General features: G+C 36.2%; 3 protein-coding genes across 3 annotated transcripts; 2 read left to right on the forward strand and 1 right to left on the reverse strand.

Moving 5' to 3' along the window:
• Positions 1-8,476: 8,476 nt before the first annotated feature.
• Positions 8,477-10,065, forward strand: PpBr36_09548 (uncharacterized protein; the record flags this gene model as incomplete). The annotated part of the gene is made up of 2 exons (XM_029896669.1): positions 8,477-9,078; positions 9,141-10,065. 2 exons carry the CDS (start codon positions 8,477-8,479, stop codon positions 10,063-10,065), a joined length of 1,527 nt encoding a protein of 508 aa, XP_029744932.1.
• A 2,364-nt stretch (positions 10,066-12,429) lies between these two features.
• Positions 12,430-12,988, forward strand: PpBr36_09549 (uncharacterized protein; the record flags this gene model as incomplete). Its single annotated transcript, XM_029896670.1, has 2 exons — positions 12,430-12,434; positions 12,631-12,988. The coding sequence occupies 2 exons, from the start codon at positions 12,430-12,432 to the stop codon at positions 12,986-12,988; spliced, it is 363 nt and encodes a 120-aa protein (XP_029744714.1).
• An 11,208-nt stretch (positions 12,989-24,196) lies between these two features.
• On the reverse strand, positions 24,197-24,349 carry PpBr36_09550 (uncharacterized protein; the record flags this gene model as incomplete). Its single annotated transcript, XM_029896671.1, has 1 exon — positions 24,197-24,349. One exon carries the CDS (start codon positions 24,347-24,349, stop codon positions 24,197-24,199), a length of 153 nt encoding a protein of 50 aa, XP_029744464.1.
• Positions 24,350-24,693: the final 344 nt, after the last annotated feature.

Raw genomic sequence — 24,693 nt, forward strand, 5'->3', positions numbered from 1 at the left:
TTTTTAAACTAAAAAAAAAATAAAGAAAGAACCCACTAAAAATGGTAAACCAAATAATTACCAACAGGCTTTCAATAACCCTGAAATGCTAAATAATTAACTGTCTTAACATTTATATTCGACCAAATCATTATTGCAAAAACCTTCTGCTTTATCCCAAAAATTAAAATACCTATAGGCCGTAAATTCGTTTCTACCCGGCCGGTATTTAACTTAAAAAAGGATAAAGATAATAGATTTATAAAACACAAAACTAGGTTTGTTGATAGGGGTTTTTTACAGGTCGAAAACCTAAATTATATCGAAACTTTTGCTAACACTAATATACCACCTACCTGGCGAATATTATTAGTTATAACTAATGGACAAAATTGGGAAATAAAACACATTAATTTTATCGGTGCGTTTTTAAATAGTAATTTTATTAACGTAAATATATATTTGCAAATTCCAAACGGTTTTGACGAATGGGTAAAAAATTGTAATTTTACTACCGCTAAAACTTTAGTGGAAATGGGTTATAACCGGAAAAAATTGCAGGTTATATAATTGGAAAACGCGTTATATGGTTTAAAACAGGGTCCAAAAAAATGGCAAAACAAATTGAAAACCCTTTTTTTTAAAAAAGGTTTTAAACTATTAATTTCTAATCCCGTTGTCTTTTATAACGTTAAATCCAAATATTTTACCGTTACCTTCGTAAACGATTACCTGCTAATAAGTCCTAGATTGTAATATATTTAAAATTTAAAAGCCCGTTTTAGTAAAATATACGCGTTGGAATACAGCGGCTCTGCAACCTATTTTTTAGGCCTTTAAATTATAAAAAATAAGCTTAAACGCCTATTTTGGCTCCATTAAAGTTAATATATAAAGGAAATATTAGCAACGTTTAAATTAATTAATTGGAAACCTATATTTATTCCTTTACAACCGGGTGGGTTAGAATATAGCGGCGGTAAACCCGTAAATGCGTTGGAAATTAAATTATTACAACGTATTATCGGCACCTTTATGTATTTAATGTTATTAACGCGCCCGGATATCGGTTTTGCGGTTTAGTGGTTTTTACGTTTTTTAACAAAAACCAATACAATGCATTTAACGGCAATTCAAAATTTACTACGTTATTTAGCGGGTATTAAACCTTTATTTATTTGTTACGGAAATGAAATATTTAAAACCGAATTACCACCCAATTTATTAATAAGGGGTTTTAAAGGTTTAAAATTACTGGGTTTTAGTAACAGCGACTTTGCCGGGGTTAAGGAAGAATTAAAATCCATTTACGGATATTTGTATACCCTATTTGGGGGCCCTATAACGTGGAAATGCAAAAAAGTTAGTATTATAGCTTTAAACATTCCAAAAACCGAAACCGATGCTTTAACGGAAGCCCTGCGTGAAATACAGTGGTTTAAAAGCTTATTTATAAAAATTGGATTACCTATAAAAGGCCCTATTGCAATATTTGGAAATAACACAGGTTTTATAATTAACGCATATAATTTTACGTACCACTAACGTATTAAATATACGTTATTAAAATTTCATTACGTACGGGAATTAGTTACAAAAGGATTAATAACTTTGAAATACCCGGAATCTAAACAAATGCCCGTTAATGGCCTAATAAAACCCCTAACGCTTAATTTATAAGGCTTTTTTAAAATTTATAAGGTTTAAACCCCTAAAAGTTTAATTTTCACCTACTAAATTATAAGGCATTTAATTAATTCGTTAACTAATTACCTATTAAATTTCCTTTATTTGCAAATATTGGATTTTTGTAAGCCTAATACCGGCCGTATTACCCGAATTTACCCTGCATAGGTTAATCAATAAGCAATTTATACCGACCTTATACCAAAAATTGAATTAAAATTGAAACCAAAAATTGAATTAAAATTGAAAAAGCTCGTGTTTTGGGCGATTTACGCATTCGAAATACCCTATATAATATATTTAATTTGGATTATTACTAGCGAACAGCCAAATTAGCTACCTGGTTAAATAATTAATTCCGTGGGTTAATATTATGTAAATCGGGGGTTCGAATCCGGGGGTTGTTACAATTTTGGGGGTTTTTTTACAATTCGGGGGTTCGTCCATTTCGGGGGTTACAGGTCGGTACAAAGGGCTTAATTATCCAAGGGGTTTATATCGGGAATTCGAGTCGGGTTGAGACACAAAAGGGATCTTTTTTTTTAGGGTTTTATTTTTTTTATATATTTATTTTCTCCGATTTTATGTAAATAGTAGCAAAAAAAGGGGAGATTAATTATAGGCGTTACTTAGCATATAATGGGTCCATTTTTATTTATATATAAGCTATAATAAATAGTGCCGAAATGGGGTTGTTAAGGTTGTCAAATTTTCTATTATATTTTGTATATTGCAGGAATTGCGATTTAAAATTAGCGAATGGGGTTTCACCCTATACCGGGTTTAATACCCACCCTGCATTTACGAATTAGCTACCCTGTACCGGGTTGAAATTTTCACCAAATTAGCAAATTAATGCGAATTTAGAAATAGTTTGTATGGAAATAAAAGTGTTTTTTCAACAACGTATACAAAATAGTTTTTCGCAAAATCGTGTGCGGCACCGGAACTTTTTACGGGGTGCGGACCCCCATTTCGATGTCGGAGAGTATATAAGGGAGATAAAGCAAAATCTCCCCCACCAATGAATTAAATCTATTAATCCCAAAATTAGTGAATTTAGTGCATACAAACCCTGTAATTACAGGCTTTTACAGCGTAACTAGCACCACGCCGCACCTAGGCTAATGCCTAACCCCCTGTTAGCAACCCATATTGTTAACAATATCCTATGATCCAATACCTATTAAACCTTTAATATAACCAGCGAATATATTATCGCAAACAGGGTTTACCACGGAAATATATATAATATATAATATATCAGTAAAAACTTTGTTCAAAGCGTTTTTGAAAATTTACCCCTTTTCCAATAATCCGTTTTGGATTAAAATAGCAATTATAATGTATAAAATGCGGGACCGGAATGTTTTTTGTAAAAGCCGTAAAACGTGGTAAAACTCCTTTTTATTTTTTCAAAACTAGCTATATTTCCCCAACCCTATTATATTCATGGATATAGTAAAGGCGTAATATTGCTACAATTGGTTAATAAAATTAAATTCGATATAGTAAAACGCTAATACGGGTAATATCCATTATTTTTTGTCAAAAGGTTGGGATAATTCGATATAAATTCCCTAAATAATACGGATATATCACGTTGTTTGTTAATCCCCATAAACGAAAAACAGGACGGAAAAATAATCGAAATGGTCGGGTAATAGGTTTAAAAAACGTTTAAAAAAAACTTCGTGGATTTGGATAATTTTTGCGTATTTTTTTTCGTTTTCGGTAATGGCGGGGGTCTGGATAAGGTAGGAAATTAATGTAATTCGTGCGAGGGTAGGGTATTATGGGATTGTTTTAGGCGTATATGGCCGGTTCAGGAATAAAAAACCATAAATTTGGTGTATTATATAATATTTAGCGCCTGCGTAATAGGTATCCGGATATTATTAAAAGGCGGGCGTTTGTAACCATTTTTGGCGGAAAGGTACGGTGGCGTGCCACTGGGATTACGTATATCGTTCAAATCCTGGCGTTAATATAAGGAAACACGATGTTAAATTTTGCATTCGGTCACGTTTTCCATATCCAAAATCCTATCCCTTATCCAAAAAGTTGAAATTATTATATATGAAAAATAATATTGGGCTACGAGCGATCTTTTTTAAATTTATTTATATATTAGTATATATATATACATATAGATGTAAAAAATTATTATTATTGTTCGCGGTAAAGGTTAAATATAAATATAAATATTGCTAATAACGTATTCGGCCAACGGCGACAAATTGTTGGGTTTACCGTTTAATAATTTTATAAAATACACATATTCTAAACCCGGATAACGTATTTACAATACGTTGTGGAATTCCATTATTTATAAGATATAGAACGAATACCCGTAACAAATAATTGCTTTTTTGGGGGGAATATATATGGGTTAAAATCGCCAATATTAATATAACGCGTTAATTTTTTAACGCTGGGGGGTTTATGGTTATTAAAAAAGTATTTAATTGCAGATATATTACGTGTAAAATTTGTAACGATGAATAAAATGGGCGGTGGCCCCGGGAATGCAATAATAATAAAAATATAAATTTGAAAAATATTGTCGTTTTGGACGGGATTTCCTGGGTGAACGTGTTAAATATTTGTTTAAACCAATCCATATCGCTTACGTTTTTGGCGGAATAATCCTTTATTCCCGAAAATTGGAAATTTGTAAATTTAAACCGGTTAAAAAAGCGTAAATATTATGTTAATTGATGTAATTCCCTGCGCAGAAAATCGGCTTTAATAGGCGCAGGAAATTTATTATTAAAACGGTATTCGACCCCATTAACGCGTAAACCTTTTCGGATTTAAAAATTTCGTAATTTTTTTAAAAAAAAATATTCGCGATAGGGTAAATCGGGTAATTTCGTATAAATTTGCCGCTGTTACCCAAGCGTGGATTAATTGCGTAAAATTGTTGCCTCGGTAACGGTCGCGCCAAAATTTGGTAATATCGCGAATAAATTTGGTTTTAAGGTTTATTTCCGTTTTGGATTTGAATTTTTTCGGTAATTGTTTTTAATCGATTAAAGAAGGTTTAAATTCCCATTTATTTTCGAATATAAAATTAGGCCATAATAATTGCAATAACGATAAAAACGAAAGTAATTATAATATTGATGGAAATAATAAAATTAAATCGGACGTAGGGTATTGGGTTGCAGATTGCGGGGATAAAAATATTTTTTCGGATATATCCATTAATATTATTGGAAATATATTTTTTTTTATTAGATTCGGATTTTGTTTGGGTAAATAATATATTAAATAAAGGTTAATATACGGAAATATATAATATAATAATAAAAACTTTTTTTTATATATCGGGGAGAATAGTGGTTGGCGATATCGCAGCATTGGATATTTTATTGGTAATACCGCCATAAACGGCGAAATGCGACAAAATGTTTTCAAACTAGAACAAACGCGATTTTTTCGGCCAATATAATTTGTCGAAAAACCATGTGGCTGAAAGGTACATGGAACGCTCGGTCCCCACTGCGAAGCAGGGGGGTCTAGTCTGAGCACTGAGACTAATGGAAACAGGCGAACAAAATTTCAATTAAAAAAGCAATGGAATAAAGCTATTTGAAAAACTAATTACTTATAATTATCTTTCCGTTTCTTCAAATCAAATTTGCCAGGTTCTTTTTAGCAAAATGGTTTGCAACGCGCACACAAAATCCTTAACACTAAAAGGCGATAAAAATTCAAACTTTGCTTTTCCAACAAAAAGGCTTTCGAAGTATAATTTCGACAAATAACCGTAAATACCGTTTTCGATTCTTAAACTACCGTTTACCGGATTTGGGGCGGTAAAATCATTTGCAAAAAAATGATCCAAAATAACCTGCAAATCCCGGCCCCAGTTATAAGGAATACCGAAAATTAAAACCGCGGTAATAAGCTCCGATTACTGGTCGTAAAGCCTTGGTAGGCCATTGACATCGTGCATATTAACTGTTATTTCAGGTAAAGGGTTAACGTTTGGGGATCTTTTAAGTAAATTGGACGATAAAAAGACTTTTTTAAAACCGAATTTCTAAACTTTTTCCCTAATTAGGTTTTCGTAACCTAATATTAACACCCATTAATCGTAATATTAAAGGACAAACATTTCGAAATCCACAACCGCTTCGAATAAAGCGCACTAAAATGCCAAACTGTCGAACCCAATAGGGGCATTATTATAAAATAATACGGTAAAGCTCGATTCGCCGGTTATGATTGCTATCGGTGGAAACCAGGTAAAAACGGGTGAATATTCGTAAAAAATTGCGAAAAAATGTCCTATTGCACAAATAGTCAAAATACGCCGCCTAATCCGTCGATAAAAAAAATAAAAATAGCCGGGCGTAGTTATAATACCTTTTCGCCCCTATCGGTTTCGAAGTTTCCTATAAAAACTGTTCAGTGAAACGATTTTGGCAAATCCCGGTATAATGTTTGCTAAAACATTTAAACAATTTGTTAAAATTATTCTTTACGCATTGTTAAACATGGATTCTAAAGGCGTAAAACCGGGATAAATTCTTGGTTTATTCGCCGAATCCCGATATTTTTTTACAATTCGTTTAATCAGATTACCGTATAAATATTATTTACTTAAATGTTGAAAAATGGTAGTTAAATTAGCGGTCGCCACAGTTCCGCCTTTTGTATTTTCGCAAATTTACAAAATATTGCATTTGGGCCTAAGTTGTGGCTCGTTTGGAAAGATCCCGACTCCCTTATGGACTTTGGGAATCGCGTTTTTTTTGGGTTGTTTTTTCTTCCAACTGGTTTACAAACTTGTGTCTTTTTATTATTGTTTCCGTTGCATATGTGCTCCGTAGCTTTCAAATAAATATAAAAAAAAAGGTAAACAACGGATACGTTTCTGTTAACGTATATATTCATTTACCTAATAATTTTCGTTTATACAGGAAATTAACTATTTGTGGGTAAGAGGAAAATATATTACGAACCATTTTGAATAAAATATTTAAAATTATAAAGTAAATAAAATAAGAAAACGGTAATAAATATGAAAGTGGAGTTGTGGAAGATGCTACCGAATATGTTATTTGACGACGGTGTTCGCCTAGAAATTAGAGCCAGCGGAGATGGTAGTTTTTGGGTTATTGAACCCACTTTATGGTACTTAACCCATTACTTTTCGAGGACCAGCTTATACGCAAAGCGCTCAGACACAGGACATTTTGCTGGAGGCCTACCGTGTCCTATCAAAACTATTCTTGACCTTCATTTGGTTGCGACTGGCGGCCGTATGGTGAGATGGTAGTCTTGGCAGGAATCCATCCGGTGGCCCAAAATGCAATCGACGGGTGCTTTATTGATAATATTAGATATTACCAAAGAAGCTTTTCTCGCATGGAGCAATCGTTAGACACCTTGTCATCTTGCCTCGGGCAAAAGACAGGCGTGTCATATTGCATAAGAGGTACAAATCGATAATAACGGACTTGTGCAAATTAATGGAGTCGTTCGCTACAAGACTTATTCAGTTGAACGGGAACTTATCGGGCAGTTCTACCCGATTTAGCGGCCGGTGTATCTTTTGCCAGGCTTCATAGACTAGAGCTCTCAGCCGCCCTAAAAGACACCATTGTCACCATGCGACGCTGAACCCCGCAGTTTGCCACCCCAGGCCCTCAAATCGGATTGCGATGTAGCTCCAAGCCAGGAAAATGCAAGGCCTCATGCATAACTAGGAAATCGTAAGCCGACTCTTTCGTTCGTTCAAGATAATCGGCATGCGGCTGGAGGGGGCGGATAGATTAAGTCTGAGGAGAGACAAGAAATAAGTTGCTCAGTACGGGAGGGATTGTATTGTTTCGTATCCTGTTGAGCCTGCAGAGAGGAGGGAAAATGAGGACGTGAGAATGTATAAGTCGGCGGATAGAGCAGAGAATGATAGTAGCGACGAAATCGACATAACTTATTTTGCCTAGGTCAAGGGGCACCTGGAGCAGCCGGGAGTAACCATCTCGACAGGCGTGGCAGTTCCGGTGACGTAGTCATAGAGGACCAGGCGAGACAGCGAACCTCGGAGACAACCCTTGTCTCGTAGGGATGTCGGCATGGGCGGGGATCCATTGGATTGTGATGAAGATGAAGTTAGCAAACAAGGGAAGATGTCGCCCGGTGAGTTACTTTCAATCCCAAAAATCGCTAGCACCTGGGCGCGAGCGGGGCCGAAACAAATGAAAGTTGCTGATCGTCGGTCGTCGAGAGCGTTGGGTCTGTTCCACTACCTCTATTCAATCGGGCCGGGTCAATTACGAGCAGGTTGTGTAGAAAACAGCAACACAGCCATTATTCACTACAGTACAACACCCGGTTACTTATGTGCATCTAGTCACAGGTGTGTACATATGCATACAAGGTTTCGTTTGCAGATTCGTCACCCAATCGTTTGATTGACAGCCCTGCAAACATCGAGCTGTTCTTACTTGGCAAACCAGCTGCATCGTGAAAAGCGGCGATCTGAAATGTCTCATCACCCCTTTGGGCTTTCCCATGCATGCACAGTCTTTTTTTCACTGTTTTTATTTTTGCCATCTATTTCTTTGCTTTCTTCTTGTAGCCAGTGGATCTATTCAGCCTCGTTTTAATCGGATTGCCCCTATCTAGCTCCCATTGGAAGCCAAGGCTCCAAAGAGCTGGTAGGTGGCTTCCCTGCTTGTGCAGAAGAACCTACGGCTATATTTACATCAAAATCGGGCAGTTGTGTCGCAAATTTAGTCTTGCTGGTTCTTACTCTGCCAGACTCCCAAGTTTATGGCCATTTGCTGCGATCATGACTTCACCGGCCGATCCTAAAGATACTCTCCGCCGGTTTGTTTCTTCGGTGAAACAATTTTGCCAGGAAGAGAGCTTTCAACAGCTAGCCATCATTCTAAAGGACTACGATGCCCTGCAAGATGACCTTAGCGGCACCAAAACTGCATACAAGAAGAACTTGGAGGAACTCACCCAACTAAAGGTGGAGACAAAAGCCAAAGAGGAAAGGCTGAGCAACAGGATCGTGGAGCAGAACGTGCAGCACAGACAAGTCCTAGAGGACAAGGCAGCAACTGACGAAAAGCTCAAGTCGGAGCAGGTCATAAAGGCGAAACTGGAATCCAGGATCGATTCACTTGAGAAAAAGTTGGAGCAAATGGCTGTCGACGGCAAGAAGCAAGAGGATTCCATCGCAAACCAGAAAGCCGTCATTCAGAAACAAAGCGAGAAATTAGAAGTAATGAAGAAGAAGGTCGTTACAGTAACGAACAACTTGGAGTCGGTCACCAGCCAACTAGGTACCAAGTCGGAGGCTTTGAAAGCGATTGAGGATCACCTTGCGGTGTTCAAATCCTATACGGCAACACTAACATCGCTCGAACGTAAGAAAGGGGATATGTAGGTGTCATTACGACCAGCGTTAATCGCTTATGGAAGAAACGCTAACATTTTTTGACCAGCTCTCAAATGCTCGGCTCTCTTTTCAATGACGCCTATGCGCTGTTCAACGAGTTCCTAGAGGTCGACCTGGACAAGAACTGCCTTGAGGATTCAAAATCCTGGGAGCGTACCAGGGGCCATGTGGCTATACATTATGCGTTCCCGCTTCCAGCCTCAAATGTAGCCCCCGCAAAGAAGATGCGGGTCGTTGCGGGCTTGACCATCTATTCCAGGACCCTGACTACGCACGTTTTTCGGTCAAATCACCTCTTCTTGAACCTCGACGTCGAGGAGGTGCTGGAAACTCTACATACGAAAGACGCCCTCCAGGGAGCGCTTGTTCGGGCCGTGCTACTCAAGGTGCTACCTGACCTGCAAAGGAAGAACCAGGAAGCTTGTGTCAAATCTGTTGTCAACGAGGTGTACGAGGTCGTGGCTGGCTTAATGCCGCCTGACCTGCATGTTAAGTTCAGAGCGAGGCTGGGCCAACTCACAACCGCCCTGTGCGGCAACTGGGAGGCTGTCCAGGCGCTCCACGAAAGGATTCAGCCTTGCTTTGCCCTGGAATCCGAAGACGACTGGAAGCGGTTGCCGATTATTCCAGATTTAGCAGCCCAGACAACCAAGGGGGCAAAACCTACACAGCGTCAAAAGGAGGACAAGCAACATCAGCACAGGTACCAGGACACGAAAACGTCGACTATATTGAATGAAACCTTGGCCAAGGTTGTGTGGCCGGCTTTTCTCGCAATCGAGGAGGATGGAGCGTCGGAACTTGTTTCTTGTGGCTATGTGATATTGCCTGCCGATTTCGAGGAGGCTGCGACTGAGGACACACGCAAGAGGGTGATGCGGAAATCAACACGCGAAGCCAACCCCGGAGTGAAAGTGGAGAGAAAAAGACGAGATTCGGCCGTTTTTTTATCCAGCGAGCCGTCCAGCTGATCAAGATGCCTCGTCGCAATTAGTCACCAGACATCATTATCAGCAGACGCCCCTCGATTTTGTTTCACGCGACGTGTTGTTCTTTTCTTTTTCCTTTTTGCCTGCATCAAACTAATCTATATAAGTCGGCCCCATCCCCCAACCGGTCACTTCCAGCTACCTTGATTGACACCACAACCCTATATGTATCAACGCGTTACTTGAGCAAATAATTTTGCGATTAATACCATTTTTTGGGATTTTGAATCTCTAGTCAAATATGAAGTTACTAGCTTCCACCAAAAAAGGATCATAACGTCTTCAGCCGTGGAAGGCGGTATTCTGTTGGACCTGTTGGGGCAGGTTAATAATGACCTTGCAGGATCGGTCTGTCTCGTTAGTGGTAGACTAGAACAGTTGGTACGTCTTGCGCATAGTTGTATAGACGTGCTGCCTAGCTGTACAGTAGAGCAAGTGACTGATAATCGTTGCCGATTTGACGATGCCCAGCTTCAGGCGAGGTTCATGTCTGAAGTTCAGTGGGTTAAGGGAAGTGCCGACAAAGGATAGAAGCTTTCTGTGCTCTGTCTGGTGGTTTTTGCTCTCTATGTTAATGAGCTGCGAAACAAGGGAGGCGTGGCGGTCCCAGCTAAGCTGTTAAAGGGATAGGTTTTTATTTTCTGCGGGCATTTCCCAAATATTAAATAAAACGAAAAAAAAATAATTTAATTCTGGTTTGTATTTAACAATTTATAAACGATATCTGATGTGTAATTCGAGGCGAAAAGGAAACTAATGCGAGCTCCGCTAGCAGGTTTTTAAAAACCAGTTAAAATAAAATGTGCAAAATAATTAGTAAATGGTTGAAAAAATGGACTGTAACGCGTTGATGGATATTTGGAGGGCGTTGGGCAATAGCGCAAAAGCGAATAAGATTATTTTAGCGGACCCTTCCCCTTTAATCCGAGTTTGTTCCAGCTTTTGCGCTGCGTAATACGAATCCGTTTTTAATGCTATCGGTAACCCCAAATATATTATTAAAACCATAGCCAGTACCGCTCCGCAGCATAACGCTCAAAACGACGGATGGCCCAAATAATGCGGTAAATATATAAAGTGCTGCTGGTGCTGCCTATAAGGTAATCGGTCCATAGTTTCGCGCGTTGGTCGTCGCGATTTTTGGTTATAATTGCAAATTTCCAATCGTGCCCGACGATATGGATTGCTGGTAGGAAATCGAACCCGTCCGTATTTAAAACGGGCTCCATATTTAATTTTTAAAACTTTAATTTCCCTAGCAGGTTAAACTGGATTTTTGCCAAACACCCAACCGCAGTTCGGCGGTATCGCTCGAATTTGCCGTTTTAAAACAGCTATTCGCATTAATTGCCGCTTTCCCACAATATGGGATTTGCTACTCCTTGGCGGAACCCTAAACCCAATTTTAATATAACGAGGTTTGGTGGGGGTTGGATTGTTCCAGTATTTATACGCAATAGTTGAAAACGGTTTAAAACAGCTTTGTCGTTTACGTTTTTCGGTTATACAGGAGGTTTTTCATTTCGTGGTTTGGAGTACCAGCGCAATCCGATTTAAGGGCCTGGGGCAATTAGCCGCGGGGTTTAGCGTCGTATAATAATAATGGGATTTTTTTGGGCGGGGCCGTGCGTTTGCAATAGCCCAATTCGCCAGCATTATCGATTTAACCGCTAATGAAAACACCTTAATAGGAACTGCAATTACGTATAAATTATAATAAAACCGACCGGCAGCTATTTCGATATTAAAAAGTCCAGGACGTTTCCATACCATTAGGCAAATATAATACGTAAAACAAATTAGTATCGCACCGTGTACCAAAAGCCCTCCAAATTCGAAAGAATTATTGTTTATCGCAGCAAATTTTGCAAAGACGTTTTTTTAAGGGATAATTATTACGAATTGCGCCAGCGAAAACTTATTGCATTCTTTGTCCACAAAAAAAACCTTTCGGTGTCGTTTTTTTCGATTAAACGTTTGATTACTATTTTGCGATTATTATTGAAAAACAGGATATTCAAATTTTCCTATTACGCCCAGGTTGCGTTCCCAAAGCTTTTTTTACCCCAAAAGCCCGTACGGCCAACACCTGTGGAGGGTAAAACAATGGGAATACAAACCGTTAATTTATTAATTCAATTTAGTATAATATATGAATCCAAGGGTTTATAGCTTTGCCATTGGTATGTTTTTTGTTACTCCCGAAATTTTAACGAGGTTAATTGAATTTTATACCAGGTTTTACTTTTATGGAAATTATTCGGATTTCACAATATCCTGTGACGGAAGGGATTACCCGGTGTATAAAGCAGTTATATGCCCTTAGTCCGATTATTTTTTCAAAATATGTCGTAAGTTTAAAGTATTGATTTCAAAGCTCCAAATCCGTTCAATTACTAACTAATCTTAGGAGGTAGAGGAAAGTAGGATTAATATTTAAGAAGATAACCCTCGAACCGTCCAATTGATGATTAATTTTTTCTACTATAAAGATTACAACGTTTCCTAAAACATATAAACAAATAAAAACCGCGACGAAATCCCTAGTCCACCGATCATTTTACAAAATTGTTTAAAATTTGATATTTATATTAAGGTCCATGTGCTTGCAAACAAATATTACCTCGATAAAATCAAAGCTTTTACGTATAAAAAATTTAACGACGCAATGGACGAGTATTATAACAGCGAAAATTTCTTTAAAACGGCCAGAGAAAGTTACGAAATGGGATTACTAGCACTAAAAACTGCAGTTGTAGGAGCCTTCGCTCGTAATTATAAGGAATTGTTGGGAATGGAAAATGTGCGAGGGTTTTTGGAGGTAATATCCAAATTGGGAATTAATTTACTTTTGCATTTGCATATAATACCCTTTCCATTGCGCGATGGGCGTCGTAAGGGTTAATCATTATCTTTCGTTATTTGACCTGTACTTATATTTATATTTATTACATAATCCGATGGAATATGCCGGCGGTAGTTTACATTTACAAAATATAGTGGGTTTACCGGCTTTTAAAAGGTGATGGAGCGCCAATTACATCCTTTACAACCTCCCTTTAAATTTTTGACGAAAAGTTTTTTATACAAAATCGGTGATTTTTTAAATAAAGCTTTGTATTGGAGCGGGGTTTGTTTAATTTGCGACGAATATGCACCTTAGTGGCCAATTTTCCAACAATCCGCCGGTAATATGCAGCCAATATAGCCCGGAAAAGATTGAGAAAATCCGACTGGCGGAGCACCCCCTTAGTGGTTCCACCTTAAAATGGTTCGCCTTTTACACCAAAAATGATTTTTTTCACCCACAAAATCGTCCAAATAAAAAAAATTACCTTAACCTTCGTAAGCATTTCCAATTTATTGCAATTCCGACGCGATGGATTAAACTTAAATTACCACGGTGCCGCAATTAATTATTTCGGTAATAAACCCTGTTTAACGTGATTTTTTTCCACACGCAAAGGTATGCGGTTGTAAAGCCCAGCGGGTGGTAACAAGTCGGACGATACCGTCCGGACCCGTATTTTGCTGGGCAATAAATAATGTGCCCGGTAATGGATGGCCTCCTGCATTGTAATGGACGCGGTTCTGAGTGGGGTAGGGGTAAGTGGCGCAGAATGGCTTGGGTATTTTATGGGCTATATTAACATATTATAACCATTTGAAAAATTGCATAAACAAACCCAGTAAGGTTAATTACCCCCAATATTTTCCACAGTCACGGGTTTTATCCCACACAGCTTTGGCAAATGCCTCGACTGACTTTATTAACAACTGGTGGTAAATTTTTTGCATTTCGAATATTAGTTTATAGCTGGATCGCCCGAAGCCAAAATTATTAAATTAAATAATAGGAGGGTAATAGGCCTCCCGCATCGTATTTGGTCGGGTATGGACCACCAATCGCAGGCTTTTAAAATACCTGGCAATAAAATTCGCTTCTTTACCTAATATGCTGCTGATTATGCAACAGGCCTTTAATTGACGGAGCGGTTCCATTTTTAGCCTAAAGCTTTTGTAAAGCAGTTTACATCGATTAACGAATTTATAGCAAAAACTACGACGCCTGCATTAAACCTTATTATCCATACCGAAATTTAAGTGCATTTTGCTCTAATTAGAAGCAGCATTAAAAGTCCTCGAAAATGCTGGAATGGTTACAAATATATTGGTAATAGCAAACCAACCTGCCGTTTATATTTATATTATTTTTTGAAATTATTGGGACGACGTCCAAACCCGCCATTATTATGGCAATTTATATCCCAATTGGCGTTTTCCGGATTTATACCGGGAAAACGGTGTATAACAATGTAGAAATCCCGTGTGGCACGGATGATAAAGCGTGTGCGTAACGATGCCAAACGCAGATTGAAAGAGGAATTCCTTTTAAAAAGGAATCACAGCTCCAATGAAAGCTTTTGCATACCGAGGCTGTACGATTTAAGGATTAACGGGAAATGCTGCTTCCTAAAAAACTTGCAATCGAATCCATTTCGAATGGTAAAATAACAACCGTTTACCAAAATTTACTGGAAGTTTGTGTAAAATATATTTGCATTTTTACACCTAATTATTTGATTTTTGTTATTTTTATCGAAATTATATATATATATATATATAATATTAGGAAAATTCTAATTCTTGTTTAATATATATTTAGAGGAAAAAATGATAAACAAGTATTAATTAACTAATATAATGGGATTTTTATGCAAAAACCATAAAAGTTCCACCCTAACCGTATTTACTATTTAAATTTTGCAAAGTATTATTAAAGTTTCTATAGGGTTGCTCCTTATTATTAATTAGCTTTATTTTCGTGAATGTGGAGGCAAACCCCGTTACCTATATTAACACCCAGTAAAAACTACGTTAAGGTAAGGTTAATTAGCAATCCACAACAGTGCCGAAACGTAGACAGTTGCATTTTGTCAATCGTTTACAGCCCAAACAGCGCGTTATTAGTAAAGTGAAAATCATTTTTCTTTAATTAAATATGCTGCCATTATGCAGGAGGCCCTCCATATGTAGAGGTTAGGGAAAATGCTCTGTTACGGGCCATTAACCAAGATGCCTGTTTTTCAAGTATTTAGGAAAACGATTGTTGGCCTCGGTTATAATTTGAATATTTTCCATAGCCGTTTGGATCGAATTAAAAGAAAAACGAGTTTTATTGGCGTACTTATTTACCGAATGTAACGTTGTACAACCATGGAAAAGGATATCCTGAAGCTCCAGCTCGATTTTGGACGACGAAACCCTGTAAAACGAGCAAGGAATATTATTAAACTAATATTTTCCACGGAATTTGAGAATTTGCAAGAGTGAGATTTTGAAGGGATTATATGTTAACCGTTACGAGAACTTGGACGATCCTCCCTATTGCATTATGCAGCCGATCTTTAAGGTTAGCCGCTTTCGACTGTCGAAGCTACCATTTAATACGCTGCGTGGTTTTCCCACAGTCCGTTAGCTATTGTAAAAGCACGCCCAGTTCCGCCAGTAGAATATTGGTCCTAATAAACATATTTAAGGAATTAATAGGAAAATTGGTATCGAAATAGGTGGTTTTTTGAGTTTTTACAAGCTTTAGCATTATTAACCCAAAATTATTAATTAACTTTTATAGGGCTCGTGAAAAAGAAGTTTTCACCGATTTTGTGCTAATCTGTGGTACTAAGAAATTCCCAGTGCATAGAATCATCGTGTGCAGCCAGTCGAAAGTCTTTTACGCGGCATGCAAAAGTCCATTCAAAATAAGCAGTCAGGTGAAAAACTGGTCGAATTGAACTTACATTTACATCGTCGGTACTGTTGCACTTTTCAAATATAATTACAGTGGAAAATAAAATGTCGTTATGACGAATACCTGCAAATTTATTAATAGATTTTAACCCTAGAAAATTAAACCAATAAAATATAGCGGAATAAGTGCAAAACCTTAATTGTAACAATTTGGCGACAATACGTTGGTGTTTCACCATTGGGTAAAAACTCTGCGCGCGGCCCGTGCCTTATTATTAATCCTCCGATTGCGGTCCGTGCACCGCTAATAATTACCCGACCGCGCCGCGTCGGATCCTCCGCCCCAGACCTTATTAGTTATACGTACTTGTGGAATTGTACGGATCCCAACCTATAAATCTTTTTAAAATACCGTTTTACAATATAATAATTAGTTTTTAAATTTCCTGCCAATATTATTAACGTAATTTAGTGGATTTCCATTTCCGTTAAACGGGCAGCGCCTGATTAGGTTATTGTTACGATCAAGGTATCGGGTAACCTGTTCTTAGGGTAAAGTACAGTGGGTTGAAGCAACTGAGCGTCTTGACTGGGTAATTGGGGTTCTCAATAATTGGGGTGAAATTATAATCGTTTTCAAGTAAATATTGAGGTTAACTAGAGTTTAATTGCTGCTAAGCAATCCTAAAATCGAATCTATTTACATAGTAATAAGCGTATCCTATATAGTCCGTTGTCCTGGGTATAATATGCTTAATATGTCCCATAGCCCGCATATTATTTGTTCTGCTATAATTAATATATGATATATTAATTATATCGTTTTTTTGGCGATCACGTGGGGTTACGTGATCTTTTATATTATTTTATTTCCTATCGGTCGGTGCTTTCTTTGGTCGAGTGTCGTTAAAAGGGGTGTAACCCCGCCTGGCCTTATTGGTACCGACCCATTTTGTTTGGTCGTAATATTAGGTTTCCCTTTCTTTGGCCAAATCCCTTTGGTTTTTAAATAGTTTATACTTTTTTAATCCTTGTTTCTGCTTCCATATTCCTTTTTTGCTAACCTTTTTACGCCATGTCCAGTCGCAGGGGATCGCGAAATGCGCTGTATCGCCTCGGGATTCCTCTCGTTGTGTCGAATATATTCGCCTGGGTCGCTCGCGATGCGATATTATAGGTATCTCCCGAAAACAGCTGCATAGGATCGCGGCCTAATATTCAAAATTTAAATCTAAATTGGAGGCGGCGGAGGAAAAAGTTCTTCGATTGCGTAAATAAAAGAAAATATGGTTTGAAAAATAATAAAGGCGGTTCGTCGCGGTATCGATAGCCTGAAAAAGTTGGATCGGGTGGAACGCGAAAAGGCGGAGCAGGAAAAACGGCGGCGATTAACCGAAATTTTTCCTAAAATGTTTTTGGAGTCGTTTTTTCCGGATTCCAATTTCGTTTGGGATTCGTTTTTCCCAATAGGTTTTTTAAATCCTTTTTTATTGGATAAAATAAATATTTTTGCGCAATATTCGGTCGGTAAATTATTTTATCCGTATATTTTGGTTTGTTAATGTATGTTAATCGTTTTTTTATAAATTCGTTTGGTGGTATGGTTTCGAATTTTGGTCGACTTTTAGTTTTTGGGAATGGTAGGTAATATTTTTTTAGGTCGTCCTTTTTTTTTAGTTAATTTGCTCGTAAATCCAATTCCTGGTAATATTAACGGAGTAGTTCCTGGTAATTTTGGAGGTGGTTAAAGGGTTCCCAAATGTTTTTTTCGTACCCGTAGTTTTCCCATTTAATAAAATATTTTATTTTACCGTGGTTGCGTTTATAATCCAGTATTCGTTCGACGTCGTATGTTTTTTTTTCGTCGATCTCGATTGTTTTTTGTGTATTGGTGCCGGGTAGTGCTGGTTTTAATAGTAATACGTGGAACGTTAGGTGGATTTTTATAGTTCCTAATAATAATAGTTTGTAATTGGTTTTGCTGATTTTTTTATCGATTTTAAAAAGTCCAAATTTTTTATAATTAAATTTGCTATTTGGTCGTTATATTTTAATATTACGTCGAATAAAGTAAACGCTATTTCCTTTTTGGAAGGATGGTTTTTTTATCCGATGCTGGTTGGCGTATTTGGTTATTTTTCTTCGTACGAATTCCAATTCCTGTTGGAGTTTTTGGTGGAATTTTCGTAATTCGTTTGCTTGTTTATCGGTTCGTGGGGCCGTAATCGTGGTTTTTGGTTTTTTATATACCGTAGGGTTAAATCCGTAATTGGTATAAAACGGGGTTATTTTGGTATTTTTATTTTTTAAATTGTTATATGCGAATTGTATTATGGGTAATAACCGTACCCAATTATCCTATTTATAATTTATATAATATTTTAAATATTGTTTTAATATTTGGTTTGCTCGTTTTGTTTGTCCATTTGTTTGTGGGTGGAATGTTGTAAATAATTTGTGGTCGGTTTTTAGCTGTTCCATTAAAAATTTCCAAAATTTTGATGTAAAAAATTTATTTTTATCCGTAATAATGTTTTTTGGAAATCCGTGGTTGCTAATAATTATTCGTAGGAATGTGTAAGCGATTTTTTCGGCGTTATTATTTTCCTTATAGGGTAGGAAATAGGCGTATTTAATAAGTTTATCCATTATAATTAATATGCTGTTATATTTAGATTTAATAAATGGTTTTTCGGAAAGTGGTAATTTAACGATAAAATCCATTGTAATGGTTTACCAGGCCTTGTTAGGGGTTGGTAAAGGTTGTAAAAACCCGTAAGGTTTGTGTTTGGCGGATTTGCTTTTTGCGCAAAATTCGCAGTTTTTAATGGTTTTTCGTATTTTTTATCGTGTTTTTTTGAAATTATGGTGCTGTTTTAGCCGTTTCCATGTTTTGGAAATCCCTTAGTGTCCGTAAACTTTGTTTTCGTGGATTTTCCGTATTTTTTCTGGTATAATTACCGTATTGGTCGTTATAAGATTTCGGTGAACTGGTAAAAAGTTTCCGTTATCGTTTACCGTAAAAATTTTCCGTATTTCCTCGGGTATTATATTTTTATAATTTGGTTTTTTGCTGAAGGCGTCGGCTTTACTATTTTTTATTCCTTTTCGGTAAATAATTTTAAAATGGAATTTTAATAGGAATTTTGCTTATTTAATTTGTCGTTTGTTTAATATTTTGCTAATGGTAAAATGGGTTAGGTTTTTGTGGTCCGTGTAAATTAATATTTCGTATTTAATTCCGGATAATTATGGTTTCTATTTTTCAAATGCTCGGATAATAGTTATAAATTTTTTATCGTGGATTTGGTAATTAAATTTTAATCCATATAATTTTTGTGAAAAAAAGGCGTAAAGGTGCAGGCGTCCTTTTTCGTTTCGTTGGTTAAATTATCCTCCGATTGCGTAATCGGATGCGTCGGTTTCGATTTTAAAAGGTTTCGTTGGGTTTAGTATTTTAAAAATCGGTTTTTGTGTTACTGCATTTCGTAGCTGTTCGAAAGTTTGTTGTATTTGTTCCGTCCATTGGAATTTTAGGTTTTTTTTGGTTATATTGGTCAATAGGGTGGCGATCGCGCCGTAACCTTTAATAAATTTTTTGTAAAAATTTACGAATCCAAGGAATGCCCGAACGTTTTTTACGTTTTATGGTTGGAACCATTCCTTTACTGTCTGGATTTTTGATTTTTCCATGCTAATTTTTCCAAAGGCGATAATGTATTTTAAAAAATTAATTTGTTTGCTGTAAAAAATGCATTTTTCGGGTTTAATTAAAAGTTTAGCGTTTTGTAGCTTTTGTAAAATTGTGTGGACGTATTTTTTGTGTTTTTCCAACGTTTTGGAAAAAATAAGGATATTGTCCAGGTAAATAACGATAAAAATATTTAGGTATTCCTTAAAAACGTGGTTAATTATGGTTTAAAAAGTTGCGGGGGCGTTGGTAAAACCGAAAGGTATTATTAGGTACTTATAATATCCTCGTTTGGTGCGAAATGCTGTTTTCCATTTTTCGCCTTTTTTTATACGGATTAAATTGTATGCTTTTTTAAAATTTAATATCGTAAACCATTATATTTAGTAAAACATGTTTCGAAATTCTCCTATTAGTGGGAACGGGTAGCAATTTTTTATTATAATATCGTTTAATTGTCGGTAGTCCACGCATAATCGTAATTTTCCGTTTTTTTTTGGTACGAAAAGGATTGGGTATTTTGCTGGTAATGTCGATGGTCTAATATAGCCTTTTTTGAGGTTTTCCGCGAAGTATTCGTTTAAAGCCTCCATTTGTGTCGGATTTAGACCGTATATTTTATGGAATTTTGGTTGGGTTTTTTTTTTAATAATATTTCGTGGTCGAACGGATTATATTCGGGTAATCCTGTTTCGAATTTTTGGTTAAATAATCGTATATAATTTTAGTATTTTTTTGGGATTTTGCCGTTTTTGGTTTATTTTTTCGTAGTTTGTATTGTATAATTGGATCGGTTTTAACCTGTAAATAGTCGTTTTTTTTCCAATATTGGTTCCGGGGTCGGTCGTCCTTCCTATAGGTACGCCATTTGTTTTATTTAATTTTTCCGTGCCCTATATTTCCTGTATAAACCCTATTATGCTGGAAATCGTTTAATAATTAGGTGTTTTTCCTATTAAATTTGGTTTGTAATCCAATTTATCCGGGGGTTGCTTTTTTTAAACCAGGGAATTCCTAAAATTATGTTTTTATTCCCTATTTCCGTAATATCTAAGGTAATTTGTTTTTTTCGTCCATAGTTTTCTATCCAAAGGTGTACGGTTTTTATTTCGATAATGCCGTTCCCGTATAAAACTGCTTTTTTTTTACGGTTTATAGTCGATATGGTTTTTCCTTTTATCGCCAAAATATTCGTCGTTTTTTTACGATTTTTGGAAAAATGTAATTGTTTTATATTCCGTTATTAAAGAGCGTTCGTATAGGTTTTTTATTTAATTGTATATTTAGGAATATGTGTTCGTGTACTGTTTTCGTGGTTTGCGTGGCGTTTAGGGTTTTTTATTCCGTTTTTGTTACTACCGTTTGGTGTTTTATACCGTTTGGTTGTCCTAGTTTTTTAGTTTACTGGATTCGCGTCGTGGGTCTTTATTTTTTTTGTTTCGGGGCGTATAGTTGTTTTTAACGTTAATTTTATTAAATCGGTACCCTGTTGGTGCAGGCGTTTTTCGTGCGTTTGTGGGTATTTCGTTGTTTTTAACGTTGGGGTTCCACACAATTTTAATTATGGGTACGGGTCCTGGTTATCGTAATTTCGTTTCGTGCTATACCTGTGCTTTGGTTAATATATATATTTTGCAAATATTTCGGGTATATTCGTATTATGGGAATTATTTTTGGTTATAGCATGTTATGGGGTAGTCGTTACAAGGGGTGAAAATTACCGCTGGTTTAATATTAAATTTTATTTTAATTTCCCAATTGGGTAATTTAATGGTGGTATATATTTCGTGGATACTTATTGTTTTGCGTCGTCGTGGGAAAAAAACGTGGATTATTTTTCTGTTAAAATGCAATCCGCAGTTATTTTAAAAACATTTTATTTAAAAAATTTTTGTGTGTTTGGGATATTTGGTATTTAAAATTGGGTGGTTTCCGAAGGTTGGATCGATTAATCCTATAGGGTTTTATATTTGTATTTGAAATAATATTCCGGGAAATTGCACTAATTGGTCGTTTCGGTATAAATTAATAAATTTTTTCTTATATATATAGGGGTTGTTTTCCTTTGCTGCATTGTATGGGTTTGAAGATATAGTTTTTTTTTCGCTAAATTCGTTTTTTAATTCGTTATTAAATTCGTCCGTTGGGGTTTGTTGGATTATCCGGATGCGGTGGGTTTATTCCAATGGTTTTGGTTCTAATTTTTTTAAGGTATTTAATTCCGTAGGTTCGGGTAATTTGGCGTTTTGTTTACGTAATTATACCGGTGGTTAAGGTTTTAATAAATACACGGTTTCCTATTATTAGGGTCCGAATACTTTTAGGTTTTTGCGGGTATTATTTTGCGTCCATTTTCGCGCTATTGTGGATTATATAATTATCGTCGTAATATATGGTCCAATTTTTTAAATTGTGTTAATCCGATGGTATTTGTTGGTGGGTGGTGGTATTTAATTTTTATGGTTTTTTGGAATCGGGGTGTAAGTCCGGAGTGCTTTGGGGACAAAATTTGGTTATATATCCTAGTTTTTCGCATTTAAAGCATTTACCATTTTTGGGATTTTTGCGAAGTTTTTTATATTGGGTCGCGTTAAGGTTTATAAATCCGTTATATATTCCGTAGGAAATATTATATTGGCGAAACGGTTTAGGGTATTAATATTTGCGTCCCGTGTTGGTTTATCGCAAGGCTGGCCCCTATACGCTGCGTTTTTCGCGTCGTTCCAATTTCCGTTCGTAAAATCGGTTATCGATTTTAATTATTAGCTTTATATATTCGGTTAAAATATTGGGTCGTTTTTTTTTAACAAATTCGTTTTTAATTTTTTTTTTAAGTCCCGTATACAAGCGTGCTATTAGGGTTTCGGGGCCCCATGGTAATTTAGCGGTAATTTATCGAAATTTACTGGTATATTTGGATATTAATTTGGTTTGGGTAAAGCGTACCAGTTTACGCTTAATTGTGCGTTCCTCGTTTGGGTTGCCGAATGCTCCCTTAAAACATTTTTCGAAATTTTCGTAATCGTCGAAAATGCGGTTGGTTTTAATTTTACGGTTTTTTTCCTTATTCTGGTTTAAGTAATTTCGTAGGATTGGTTCGAACCAGGCAAACGCATCGCCTTTTAATAGCGAAGCTGCGTAAATAACCTTTTTTGCGTTATTATCGAAATTGTCCTCGTTAAAGTGAAAATAGGCCCGGGTTCCCGTAAGGAATCCTTGCAGGGTACCTAGGGTGTTATTATAAGGTAATAGTAAAAAGTATTTAATATAATTCCTATTGGTTCGATTAATTTGTTCGGTTATTCGTTCCTGGAATTGTCGATTTTTTGTTTGGAGCGTCGCAACCATTTAACGCAAAGCGTTAACGTTGGCCGGAACGTTAGTGGTAAAAAGGGTTTAAGGGGTGGTTTTATTGGAAAATATTGTTTCGGCGATACTGTTCGGTATATTTTAAGGCAAAATATTAAATAGGAGCAATTAAAATGTTACGATTAAGGTATCGGGTAACCTGTTTTTAGGGTAAAATATAGTGGGTTAAAGCAATTGAGCGTTTTAACTGGGTAATTGGGGTTTTTAATAATTGGGGTAAAATTATAATCGTTTTTAAATAAGTATTAAGGTTAATTAGAGTTTAATTGCTGCTAAACAATTTTAAAATCGAATTTATTTACATGGTAATAAGCGTATCCTATATAGTCCGTTGTCCTGGGTGTAATATGTTTAATATATCCTATAGCCCGCATATTATTTGTTTTGCTATGATTAATATGTGATATATTAATTATATCGTTTTTTTGGCGATTACGTGGGGTTACGTAATCTCTTATATTATTTTATTTCCTGTCGGTCGGTGCTTTCTTTGGTCGAGTGTCGTTAGGAGGGGTGTGACCCCGCCTGGCCTCATTGGTACCGACCCATCTTATCTGGTCGTAACAGTTATAATTATACCGGTACCCGATTAATTCGCACAATATTATAAAATTGGCGGAATTGATAACCCGGTGGATAGGCCGTATTTATATTATACGGATAAAAAAACCCTGCTATAATTAAAAATATTAACACATATATGGTAAATAACTATTTTACAAAATTTGGAAGTAAAAAAAGCTATTTGGTAAAGGGTTATCTAATTCGGGGCAAAAAAACCCACTTTTTGTTGCACTGGGGGCAGGGGGGCGTGTAATTTCGGTAATTTAACCGTTTTGGGGTTTATTTACTAAAATATTTGGATCCTGAATTTATTAAACCCTAACCCTAACCAACGACCCACCTTTTATCCGCGTCGCGTCAAATTTAGCAATTTAATTTAATATATTTCCTTTCCTTTCCTCTCCTTAAAGTAGAATTTTCGTCGATAAATGCTAATAAACTAATTTCCGTATTATATTTACTATGGCCTTAATATTTACATTTTTACTCGTAATTTGGTAAAAAACCTTTTATACTTTAGCAAATTCCGTTTTTGGTACGTTTGGCACCCAATCCAAAACGTATTAATAGGTAATTTTACACCCTATCGGGGTATTATATATGTATACCGCCGTGTTTGGTAATTTGTTTTTGCGGTTTGTTGGCATTACTTTTACGCAATTTGGTGCATATGGAATTTTAAGACTAATTTACCAAAAAACCCTAATTGGCTATTTAGTTTATTGGTTTGCTAACTGCTTATAAATCTTTTACCTTTATTTCGTACTCCCGAACCCGTGCGCTATTTAACGTTTTGGCCTTTTCCCATAACCTTTCGCATTTTGGTCGACCCTTCCATTTTACCAAATACTTAAAATTTCCACCTAAGTTTCTTTTATTAAATAATTGCATTTTTGCATAATTTCCTTCGAATATTAATTCGAAGTTTTTGATAAAATTTTCGCTGACATATATTTGTGGTTCCCACGTGTTATTTTTATTTGGGAACCCCTTCCATTTAATAAAATATTTAAACTTTTTGTTTAAACCCCATTTTGCGAGAAAAATTTCAATTTCCCATATGTTTTTTGTTGCATCGAGTGCAATTGGTTTTTGGTCCAATTAATTTAAGGAAATTTTAATTGGTATTTTTTGTAACAATGGGACCGTTATTTTATTTTTACCTTTGTTAAACAAATAAAAATTATTAAGGGGTTTAAATTTAAAGGCTGCGACGGGTGTTTCGGCAAGCGGAG

Source organism: Pyricularia pennisetigena, assembly GCF_004337985.1.
Source record: "Pyricularia pennisetigena strain Br36 chromosome 7 map unlocalized Pyricularia_pennisetigena_Br36_Scf_8, whole genome shotgun sequence".
Classification (NCBI taxonomy): domain Eukaryota; kingdom Fungi; phylum Ascomycota; class Sordariomycetes; order Magnaporthales; family Pyriculariaceae; genus Pyricularia; species Pyricularia pennisetigena.